The sequence below is a fragment of the Mustelus asterias genome, chromosome 13 (assembly GCF_964213995.1).
Source record: "Mustelus asterias chromosome 13, sMusAst1.hap1.1, whole genome shotgun sequence".
Taxonomy (NCBI): Eukaryota; Metazoa; Chordata; class Chondrichthyes; order Carcharhiniformes; family Triakidae; genus Mustelus; species Mustelus asterias.
Genome location: NC_135813.1, coordinates 49282153 through 49294703, shown reverse-complemented (window position 1 = coordinate 49294703; position 12551 = coordinate 49282153). Strand labels below are relative to the sequence as shown.

At 43.5% G+C, this 12551-nt stretch overlaps 1 protein-coding gene across 4 annotated transcripts in view; it reads left to right on the top strand.

Annotated features, from left to right (window-relative positions):
- The window catches only part of LOC144502602 (rab-like protein 6), a 203991-nt gene that overhangs the window by 86339 nt on the left and 105101 nt on the right, over positions 1 to 12551 (top strand). For all 4 annotated transcript variants that reach the window (XR_013499360.1, XM_078226722.1, XM_078226721.1 and 1 more), the window contains one exon: positions 2831 to 2971. Coding sequence is in view for 3 of the 4 variants with exons in the window: in XM_078226722.1 (XP_078082848.1) it covers positions 2831 to 2971 (141 nt within the window). In the remaining variant the exon portion in view is untranslated. The remainder of the gene's footprint in view (positions 1 to 2830; positions 2972 to 12551) is intronic.

Sequence of the window (12551 nt, the reverse complement as noted above, 5' to 3'; positions counted from 1 at the left end):
CTACTTCGGGAAGGGAATTTTTAAACTCCTCCAAAAAAAAGCCTTCTTTGAAAATATCACATGTCTTGCCTATTTTCAATGCTGTCAAATCCAGCTGTCAAAGTTACTTTGATCCTTTGAACCTTTCAAGTTTGAGCTGGTTCCTTCCTTAGATTTCTGAACTTTTGTCTGTAGGTTTCTGGCAATAGTTCATATGCACTTAAGATGGCTTTTTACACCTCACTAGCTCTACCTACCAACTTAGTTTGAATCAGTAATACCCACATGGTCTGTGCCCCTCTCATTTGTTTAGCTACTTTGTCAAATGAAATGGAAAAAGCTTCTACATCCTTCTTGTCAAACCTCTGCAGCACTTGAACATATTTAAACATATTCCTACTAGGCCTTTGACTGTGGTTGGGTTTGCTCTGCCTCACTGTCCTCATTACTACTCCCAGACTTTACCTTAGCCTCCACCATATTAAGTAGACATTCATTTTCAGTTCGAGTTTTCAAAGTTCAAATTCTCTCTCGCCAAAGCTGTTCTTTCTTTTTTCCCTTCCTCTGCTTTTAATTGCAATTCAAAATGTTTCATTTCCATTACTCTTTGTTCCTCTCTCTCTCGCTCTGACTTCTGATTCAAGTTGTTTCATTTGTAATTGAATTCTAGCCAATTCCAATGCAGATTATATTTCTGGCAAGTTTAAATGCTGAGCTGTCACTGCAATTATTTCTGCATTCCTCGCTCCTTCAGGTAACGTCAACTGCAGCTTGTTTGTCAATTCCAAAAACTTTGCTTTAACCAACGTTTATAAACCACCCCGAGTGACTTCTTCCACATCCAGGAAAACTTTAGCCACTGAAAGAACCATTATTCTACAAATCACTCCCTACTTAAACTAACTGAATGCAACACCTGAAAAAACCCACAAATATTTAACACTTGCTGTATTTGAGTGCAATAATCCTCAATCAAACTAGGAATTTCCTGCAAGAGCCCCAATTTTGTTAAGGACCAGATCAGAAACTCCAAAGTATATTATAAAGTTGGACTAAACCCCAACTATTTTTGATGTTGGCATTAGTGTGAGGATAAGGTGTTTCACTCAAGATGTGATTCTATTGGCCCACTGAGAAGTTCTTATTTAAACAAACTTTATTTAACAATATTTGTTACTGTAACAAAAAGAATTAGCATAGGTTTTACCAATTGAAATACTTAAACATGACAAGATATACTTATCTGCTTATCTCTATTCCAATTTAAGCAATATCCCCATAGACATGAACTCCACATAGAATCATTGAATCTCTACAGTGCAGAAGGAGGTCATTCAGCCTACCGAGTCTGCACTGACCACAACCCCACCCAGGTCCTATTCCCATAACCCCACATATTTACCCTACTAATCCCCTGACACTAGGGTCAATTTAGCATGGCCAATCAACTTAACCTGCACATCTTTGGACTGTGGGAAGAAACCGGAGTACCCGGAGGAAACCCCTGCAGACATGGGGAGAACGTGCAAGCTCCACACAGACAGTGACCCAAGGTGGAATTGAACCTGGGTCCCTGGCGCTGTGAGGCAGCAGTGCTAACCACTGTGCCACCATGCTGCCTCTTCAGAATCAGTTGGCGAAACTTGAGACATACCTGTCTTCTGATTCTCAGACAGCAAAACTCCAAAGACAGAGAGGGAGAAAACATCTTTTGCCTTTTGCAAACCTCTGGAGAGAGATACCTATTTTCCAACAGATCCTAGACTTCAATTTACAGAGAGAGAAAGAGCTACTGTTCTGCACAAATTCAAACAGCAACTGCCAGTCTACCTGTCTGTAAGCCTAGCTCCACCCATTCACATGATTTTCTTCTTGTCAATCAACCTATTTAAACCCTACTCTGAAACCCCAGGGGACCATCCGAAAAAATAACAAAACTGCATTAACTAAGAATAAATCCATTAAATGGTTTCAAGAAGGAGATAGATATATTTCAGATAAATGGGATAAAAAGTTATGGGGAGCAGGTAGGGGGGTGGTTTTCAGACCAGGGTGAGATCAGCCATGATCTGATCGAGCCTGCTCTGCCATTCAAAGGGCTGAATTGCCTACTTCTGTTCCTAATTCCCATGTTCTATGTTCCGAATACAAACACCACAATAATTGGCAGCAATTATTTTGCTGCATGTTCAGCATATGGTTTGTCAGCTGCAGATAATTGGCACCGTAATCTGAGCTGCAGAATAAAACCGTCCCTTCACAAGAAACGTGACACAATACATCTCTTAAAGGCATAAAGGCTCCTCACTCCCCTACCGGCCCCCATTCCTTTGCCTGCGAGTCCTCATCCCCTCACCCTGTGTATGAACACTTCACCACTCTTACCTCCCCTCATCCACTCACCACACCACCTCCCCCACCCACCCACCAACCTGGCCTGTGCAGTCCAGCAGATTAAAGGTGACTGAACACTCCTTCAGTTGTGCTTTGCTTTTCCAATTCCACCTCTGTGTCTGCTATAATGTATTGCGACTGCTTTTGTTCATTTTAGATCTGCTGAGGTTGGATTCTTGTGATGTTTTAACATGTAGATGGTCCATTGATGTATGTAATGGATTAATATTTTATTCAGTTTAGTTGAAATGTTTGTTCCTTGTTGTTGCATTGGTTATGTTGGCAATCTGTCATTCGCCAATACTTACACTGAAACATTTTTGTAATTGATTTCTAGATTTGAATTTTCTTTTCTGGATTACCAGATCAACAGTGTAGTGACTCATACTAATATGTGGAAAGGATTAATTTAGGAAGCAGAAGCTGCATTGATTAATTCCCTCCTTTGTTTCTGCAGGACATTTAGTTATATCATGAAAGAGCTTCCAAAAGTACCAGACCACATTCCAGTCTGTGTGCTTGGGAACCACCGTGACATGGGAGAGCATCGGGTCATCCTGCCTGATGATGTCAGGGACTTCATCAAGAGCAGCAACAGGTATGGCAAAAATCGACATGCAGCAACATTCCCAGCTGGGTTAACTCAATCTCACTTGGGAAAATGAGGGCATCTGGATAAATTGTTGTTTATTAAACAAGAAGCAACGATTGACTATTGCTATGAGGATTGGAAAAGAATTCTAAAGAGTCACTGCGTAAATCTATTTACTTTTAAAATCTGTCTTTCTAAGTAGGATGGTTTGGGATTGATACAGGGCTTTGGGGAAAGAGCAGGGCAGTGGGATTAGTTTGTGATTTTTACAAGGCTATGGGGAGAGAGTGGGGCAGGGGGAATAGTTTGGGGGTTGATACAGGGCTGTGGGGAGAGAGCGGGGCAGTGGGATTAGTTTGGGGTTGATACCGTGCTTTGGGGAGAGAGCAGGACAGTGGTATTAGTTTGGGATTGATACAGGGCTATGAGGAGAGAGTGGGGCAGTGGGACTAGTTTGGGATTGATACAAGGCTATGGGAGGAGCACGGGGCAGTGAGATTACTGAGCCGGAGCCAGCACTGAGCCAAACAGATTCTGTTTCTCTCCCTACAGATGCTGCCGGACCCACTGAGTTTTTCCAGCATTCTGTGTTCTTGTTTCAGATTCCAGCATCTGCAATGTTTTGCTCAATTTGCTTATTATAGGTAGGTTATGGAGTTAGGAGCAGATCAACCTTGATCTTGTTGAATTGTGGGACAGCCCCAAGGGGTTGAATGGCCTATTCTGATCCTGTGTTCTTCAAGAAAATGTGGAGATGTGACAAAGAGAAGAGGTGGGTTTTAATGAGAGTGGAAGGTGGTTAAGTTTAGGGAAGGAATTCCAGAGGATGGGGTCTAGTTAGTTAAAGGCAGGATAATTTTAGAGTGAATGTTAGGGGAGTAGAAGGTGTCTGAAAGGCTGGAGGACAGGGATGGGATTGGGGGAAAGTGGTTACAGAGATTAAATAAATGTAAACACAGACTTGATCATCTTAAACTTGAGATGTTGGAAGAGTGGGAGCCAATAAAGGTCAGCAGCATTGTGCTGGGGAATGAGCATGGGTGATGATACAGACAGCGAAGTTTCAGATAAACTAATTATTACTGAGTGTGAAGGTTGGTTGGAGAGCATCAGGATAATCCTGTCTGCAGATAGCAAACGACTGGAGAGGACTTAGCTAGCACGGGAGAATCACTGATCAGGCAGTTTGATCTCCCAGGCTAGGGTAGAGTCAATGATCAGGGGTAACCATTGTGGTTAAACTGAGGCATTGCCTGCTGCAATTTTTCAATGCCATCTCGGTCTTTGGGCTAATATGAAGAGTCAGATCAAGCCCGGGATGGGGTGCAATGCCTCATCTTGTCAGCTTGGATCTTGTTTGTCCCTCACATGAGGATTATGAACTGGATTCAATTGGAATTGGGTTTTTTGGATGGAATAAATTATAAAGAGAGGATTCAGCAACTGATAGGCTGAGGCTATCAATGCTCTCATATGGGTTGGAATCATGAGATGTTACTCGTCATAGGAAATGCTAATTTATTAATAATTATTAATAAAGGTCATTGTCTCTTGTGGAAGAGTCATGGAACCCAGAAAACAGAAAGCTATTGAATATCTTGATCATGTCACACTATCTGTAACCCCCATGACTTGCCTGGGCTTGCAAAATCTCACTAACTGTCCTGTCTGGAGACAATACACATCTCTTTAACCTGTGCTTAACCCTCTCTCCACTCACATTGTCTGTACCTTTAAGACTTGATTACCTGTAAAGACTCGCATTCCAACCATTATTTTGTAAATTGAGTTTGTGTCTTCATATGCCATGTTTGTGAACTGAAATCCCACTCACCTGACGAAGGAGCAGCGCTCCGAAATCTGGTGGCTTTTGCTACCAAATAAACCTGTTGGACTTTAACCTGGTGTTGAGACTTCTTACTGTGTTTACCCCAGTCCAACGCCGGCTTCTCCACATCATGACTACCGCCTCACTGCACCAGGCTCTCGGGTTCGATTCTGGCCTCAGGTCACAGTCTGTGTGGAGTTTGCACATTCTCCCTGTGTCTGCGTGGGTTTTCTCTGGGTGCTCCGATTTCCTCCCACAGTCCAATGATGTGCAGGTTAGGCTGATTAGCTATGCTAAATTGCCCAAATGTCAGGGAGATTATCAGGATAAATATGTGGAGTTACAGGGATAGGGATTGGATAGGATTGTTGTCAGTGCAGGCTAGATAGCCTCTTTCTGCACTGTAGGGATTCTATGATTTCTCAAAGGATTCCCCTATTTTTAGATTGTCCACTTGCTTCAGTTCTCTACCCTGAAGTATGTCAAGTGATTCTTATTTCCCTGTTTGTAGCTAGCTATATATTTCCTGAGTGTACAGTTCTGAATACAAGAAAGAATCTTCCAATCATACTGCACAGAACGAGCCCATTTGGGCCACCTTTGTTAAGTATCCTCTTAATCTCCTGTGCTTTAGGTATAAACCCTTTCTCTTTATTATTTTTATTATCATTATTACCTCTATTCTTGTACACTTTTGGACAATTTAGCCCCTTAAAAGTCACTACCGTATCCGCTTCCACTACCTCCCCCGGCAACGAGTTCCAGGCACCTACTACTCTCTGTGTAAAAAATCTGCCTCGTACACCTCCTTTAAACCTTGCCCCTCGCACCTTAAACCTATGACCCTTGGTAATTGACTCTTCCACCCTGGGAAAAAGCTTCTGACTATCCACTCTGTCCATGCCCCTCATAATCTTGTAGACTTCTATCAGGTCTCCCCTCAACCTCCGTCGCTCCAGTGAGAACAAACCAAGTTTCTCCAACCTCTCCTCATAGCTAATGCCCTCCATACCAGGCAACATCCTGGTAAATCTTTTCTGTACCCTCTCCAAAGCCTCCACATCCTTCTGGTAGTGTGGCGACCAGAATTGAACACTATATTCTAAGTGTGGCCTAACTAAGGTTCTATAAAGCTGCAACATGACTTGCCAATTTTTAAACTCAATACCCCAGCCGATGAAGGCAAGCAGGTATGCCTTCTTGACTACCTTCTCCACCTGCAAGAAGGTATGCCTTCTTGACTACCTTCTCCACCTGCATTGCTACTTTCAGTGACCTGTATACCTGTACACCCAGATCCCTTTGCCTATCAATACTCTGAAGGGTTCTGCCATTTACTGTATATTTCCTGTCTGTATTAGACCTTCCAAAATGCATTACCTCACATTTGTCCGGATTAAACTCCATCTGCCATCCCTCCGCCCAAGTCTCCAACTGATCTTTATCCTGCTGTATCCTCTATCCGCAAATCCACCAACCTTTGTGTCGTCCGCAAACTTACTAATCAATCCAGTTACATTTTCCTCCAAATCATTTATATATAAACAGCAAAGGTCCCAGTACTGATCCCTGAGGAACACCACTTGTCACTGCCCTCCATTCAGAAACACACCCTTCCACTGCTACCCTCTGTCTTCTTTGACCGAGCCAGTTTTGTAACCACCTTGCCAGCTCACCTCTGATCCCATGCGACTTTACCTTCTGCACCAGTCTGCCATGAGGGGACCTTGTCAAAGGCCTTACTGAAGTCCATGTAGACAACATCCACTGCCCTACCCTCGTCAATCATCTTCGTCACTTCCTCGAAAAACTCAATCAAGTTCGTGAGACACGACCTTCCCTTCACAAAACCATGTTGCCTCTCACTAATACCTCCACTTATTTCCAAGTGGGAATAAATCCTGTCTCGAAGAATCCTCTCCAATAATTTCCCTACTACTAAGGCTCACTGGCCTGTAATTACCTGGATTATTCTTGCCACCCTTCTTAAACAAAGGAACAACTTTGGCTATTCTCCAATCCTCTGGGACCTCCCCTGTAGTCATGATGTGCAGATGCCGGCGTTGGACTGGGGTAAACACAATAAGAAGTTTAACAACACCAGGTTAAAGTCCAACAGGTTTATTTGGTAGCAAAAGCCACACAAGCTTTCGGAGCTCCAAGCCCCTTCTTCAGGTGAGTGGGAATTCTGTTCACAAACAGGGCATATAAAGACACAAACTCAATTTACATGAATAATAATTGGTCCAACCATTATTCATGTAAATTGAGTTTGTGTCTTTATATGCCCTGTTTTTGAACAGAATTCCCACTCACCTGAAGAAGGGGCTTGGAGCTCCGAAAGCTTGTGTGGCTTTTGCTACCAAATAAACCTGTTGGACTTTAACCTGGTGTTGTTAAACTTCTTACTGTGACCTCCCCTGTAGCCAGTAAGGATATAAAGATTTCTCTCAAGGCCCCAGCAATTTCCTCCCTTGCCTCTCTCAGTATTCTGGTGCATATCCCATGGAGACTTGTCTACCTTAATGTTTCTCAAGAACCCCGATACCACCACCTTTTTGATCTTAACATGATTCAAACTATCTACACATCCTTTCCCAGATTCATCATCCACCAAGTCCTTCTCTTTGGTGTATACTGACGCAAAGTGCTCATTTAATACCTCGCCCATTTCCTCTGGCTCCACACATTCCTTATAACTCCCCAATTTGAACAGCTTTCTGTAACATGGTGTCATGACCAGTCTGCTCATCCACTTTGCAGTCCTCCCTTTTATCCACACAGATTGTGAGCACCTTAAATCTGTTTGACAACAGCAAAGTCCGAGGCTAAAACAAAAAAATGCTGGAAAATCTCAGCAGGTCTGATAGCAGCTGTGGAGAGAGGATAGAGTCAGCGTTTCGAGTCTAGATGACCCATTGTCAGAGCTTCCAGCATTTTTCTGTTTTTGTTTCAGATTCAGATGGATACAAAATTGGCTTGAGGACAGAAGACAAAGGATGGTTGTAGAGAGTTGTTTTTCAACGTGGAAGCCTGTGACCAGCAGTGTGCCTCAGGGATCAGTGTGCCTCAGGGATCAGTGCTGGGTCCACTCTTTTGTCATTTATATTAAGGATTTGGATGAGAATTTAGGAGGCATGTTTAGTAAGTTTACAGATGACACCAAGATTGGTGGCATAGGGGACAGTGAAGAAGCTTATCTAGGATTGCAATGGGATCTTGATCAATTAGGCCAATGGACTGATGAATGGCAGATGGAGTTTAATTTAGATAAATGTGAGGTGATACATTTTGGTAGATTGAACTAGGGCAGGACTTACTCAGTTAATGGTAGGGTGTTGGGGAGAGTTATAGAACAAAGAGATCTAGGAATACAAGTTCATAGCTCTTTGAAAATGGAGTCACAGGTGGACAGAGTGGTGAAGAAGGCATTCGGCATGCTTGGTTTCATTGAACATAGAACATAGAACATAGAACATTACAGCGCAGAACAGGCCCTTCGGCCCACGATGTTGCACCGACCAGTTAAAAAAAAAAACTGTGACCCTCCAACCTAAACCAATTTCTTTTCGTCCATGAACCTATCAACGGATCTCTTAAACGCCCCCAAACTAGGCGCATTTACTACTGATGCTGGCAGGGCATTCCAATCCCTCACCACCCTCTGGGTAAAGAACCTACCCCTGACATCGGTTCTATAACTACCCCCCCTCAATTTAAAGCCATGCCCCCTCGTGCTGGATTTCTCCATCAGAGGAAAAAGGCTATCACTATCCACCCTATCTAAACCTCTAATCATCTTATATGTTTCAATAAGATCCCCTCTTAGCCGCCGCCTTTCCAGCGAAAACAATCCCAAATCCCTCAGCCTCTCCTCATAGGATCTCCCCTCCATACCAGGCAACATCCTGGTAAACCTCCTCTGCACCCTCTCCAAAGCCTCCACATCCTTCCTGTAATGTGGGGACCAGAACTGCACACAGTACTCCAAGTGCGGCCGCACCAGAGTTGTGTACAGTTGCAACATAACGCTACGACTCCTAAATTCAATCCCCCTACCAATAAACGCCAAGACACCATATGCCTTCTTAACAACCTTATCTACTTGATTCCCAACTTTCAGGGATCTATGCACACATACACCTAGATCCCTCTGCTCCTCCACACTATTCAAAGTCCTCCCGTTAGCCCTATACTCAACACATCTGTTATTCCTACCAAAGTGAATTACCTCACACTTCTCCGCATTAAACTCCATCCGCCACCTCTCGGCCCAACTTTGCAACCTGTCTAAGTCTTCCTGCAAACTACGACACCCTTCCTCACTGTCTACCACACCACCGACTTTGGTGTCATCAGCAAATTTGCTAATCCACCCAACTATACCCTCATCCAGATCATTAATAAATATTACAAACAGCAGTGGCCCCAAAACAGATCCCTGAGGTACACCACTTGTAACCGCACTCCATGATGAATATTTACTATCAACCACCACCCTCTGTTTCCTATCCGCTAGCCAATTCCTGATCCAATTTCCTAGATCACCCCCAATCCCATACATCTGCATTTTCTGCAGAAGCCTACCATGGTGAACCTTATCAAACGCCTTACTAAAATCCATATATACCACGTCCACTGCCTTGCCCCCATCCACCTCCTTGGTCACTTTCTCAAAAAACTCAATAAGGTTAGTAAGGCACGACCTACCTGCCACAAAACCATGCTGACTATCACCTATCAATTCATTACTCTCCAAATAACTATAAATCCTATCCCTTATAATTTTTTCCAACATCTTGCCGACAACAGAAGTGAGACTCACCGGTCTATAATTCCCGGGGAAGTCTCTGTTCCCCTTCTTAAACAATGGGACAACATTCGCTAACCTCCAATCTTCTGGTACTATACCAGAGGCCAACGACGACCTGAAGATCAGAGCCAGAGGCTCTGCAATCACTTCTCTTGCCTCCCAGAGAATCCTTGGATAAATCCCATCCGGACCAGGGGATTTATCTATTTTCAGACCCTCCAGAATATCCTGCACATCCTCCTTATCAACTGTAATACTGTCTATTCTACTCCCTTGCAACCCAGTGTCCTCCTCAGCTATATTCATGTCCCCTTGCGTGAACACCGAAGAGAAATATTGGTTCAATGCTTCACCAATCTCCTCCGGTTCCACACATAACTTCCCTCTGCCATCTATAACTGGCCCTAAACTTGCCCTAACCAACCTTCTGTTCTTGACATACCTATAGAACGCCTTAGGATTCTCTTTAACCCTATCCGCCAAAGTCTGGTCAGAACATTGGTCAGAACATTGAATACAGGAGTTGGGACATCTTGTTGAAGTTGTACAAGACATTGGTAAGGCCACACTTGGAATACTGTGTACAGTTCTGGTCACTCTATTATAGAAAGGATATTAAACTAGAAAGAGTGCAGAAAAGATTTACTAGGATGTTACCAGGACTTGATGGTTTGAGTTATAAGGAAAGGCTGGATAGACTGGGACTTTTTTTCCCTGGAGCGTAGGAGGCTTAGGAGTGATCATATAGGGGTCTATAAAATAATGAAGGGCATAAATAAGGTAGATAGTCAACATCTTTTCCCAATGGTAAGGGTGTCTAAAACTAGAGGGCATAGGTTTAAGGTGAGAGGGGAGAGATACAAAAGGGTAAAGAGGGGCAATTTCTTCAGAGGGTGACGAGTGTCTGGAACAAACTGCCAGAGGGAGAAGTAAAGGTGGGTACAATTTTGTCTTTTAAAAAGCATTTAGATAGTTACAGGGGTAAGATGGATATGGAGGGATATGGGCCAAACGGGGCAATTGGGACTAGCTTAGGGGTTTAAAAAATAGGGCGGCATGGACAAGTTGGGCCGAAGGGCCTGTTTCCATGCTGCAAACCTCTATGACTATATTCCAGCATCTGCAGTATTTTGCGTTTATCTTATCAGTGGTTTCTCCACCACTGTCTGCTCAGTCCCTTTACCTGCCTCACTCGCAGTCACATCCTCCTGTCCCTCACTGCTATAAAACACAACGCTATTCTAAAAGGTGTGACTGTCTTAGAATCATAGAAACCCTGCAGTGCAGAAAGAGGCCATTTGGCCCATCAAGTCTGCACCGACCACAATCCCACCCATGCCCTACCCCCAAAACCCTACATATTTACCCGCTAATCCCTCTAACCTACGCATCTCAGGACACTAAGGGGCAATTTTAGCATGGCCAATCAACCTAACCCGCACATCTTTGGACTGTGGGAGGAAACCGGAGCACCCGGAGAAAACCCACGCAGACACGAGGAGAATGTGCAAACTCCACACAGACAGTGACCCAAGCCGGGAATCGAACCCAGGTCCCTGGAGCTGTGAAGCAGCAGTGCTAACCACTGTGCTACCATGCCGTCTTCTGGAACAAAGTGTCTGGGTATGTCTCCTGTTGCTCAGTGTCGACAGTTCAGCTTCTAGATCAATCATCCTGATCTGGAATTCCGCACGCTGCTTACACTTTCTCCACAAGCATTTGTCATGGACCACCTTGGCGTCCAAAACCTCCCATATTCCACAGCTGCAACATAACACCTGTCCCATCATTGTTACTAATGTTATTTTGTTAATTTAATTACTCATTTAATTAATTTAGAATAATTTCTAAGTATATCACACCTCTTTCCCCATGCAGTGAATTCCCACATGAACCGAATTCGCTACTTACTTGTCCCTGTCTCACTCCAGTGTAATTGCCTGTCTCTTTGTGCACCCTTTATTGATCATGTGGTCTGAAAAGCCTGTGTCTTTTATAGACCTTCTGATGATTCACTAGCTAGTTTAGCTTCTTGCTACACCACTTGAACCAACTGTTTTCAGGTGATTGATAGATAACTACCACTCCAGGCTGTTCTCTATTTAAGAAACTAGCCTGATTTATTTGAAGATTAGTACCATGTAAATCTTGATTCTTAATCTGTAGTTAAACCTGAAAAAGACTTGCTACGTGAACCTGATACGCTACTCACTCATCTCCTCGCACCCCCTTACTGTTGTAAAGGCACTGTCACCTTCAGGTTTTCTGCTTCTATGTAATTTTTGTATTTTTATTCCAATTCAATCAAATCAAGTCCAATTCAGAATCTCAACAAGTTGAGACATTCCCGATCCAAGCTGACAAGACAGGGCTCTCACCTCCTGTCTCGGGCTTGATCTACATGATCTAAGCTGATTGGAGTAGGCATAGCTCCTCCTCCAAGGCTTGATCTCATTTGCACCTTAGCCAAAAGGCCGAGATGCCGCTTTTAAAAATTGCTTCAAATGAAGCTAAAATGTAACCTAATGACTTCAACCAAGCACAGCATGTCGATACTACACTTGATCTTAGCCAAAAGGCCGAGAAGCTTCTATGTAATTTTTTTTAACAATTCAATCAAATCAAGTCCAATTCAGAGTCTCAACAAGTTGAGACATTTCCGATCCAAGCTGACAAGACAGGGTATGCAACCCCCGTCTTGGGCTTGAGCTACATGAGCCAAGCTGATTGGAGTAGGCGCAGGTCTTCATCTTAGCCAAAAGGCCGAGATGCCGCTTTTAAAAATTGCTTCATATGAAAATGAAGCTTAAATGTAACCTAATGACCTCAACCAAGTGCAGCATCTGCATAATTACACTTGATCTTAGCCAAAAGGCCGAGAAGCTCTCACTTGGTGTTTACCTTCCACATGAATAGTACTAATCTTACTGACCTGCCCTCCTCCT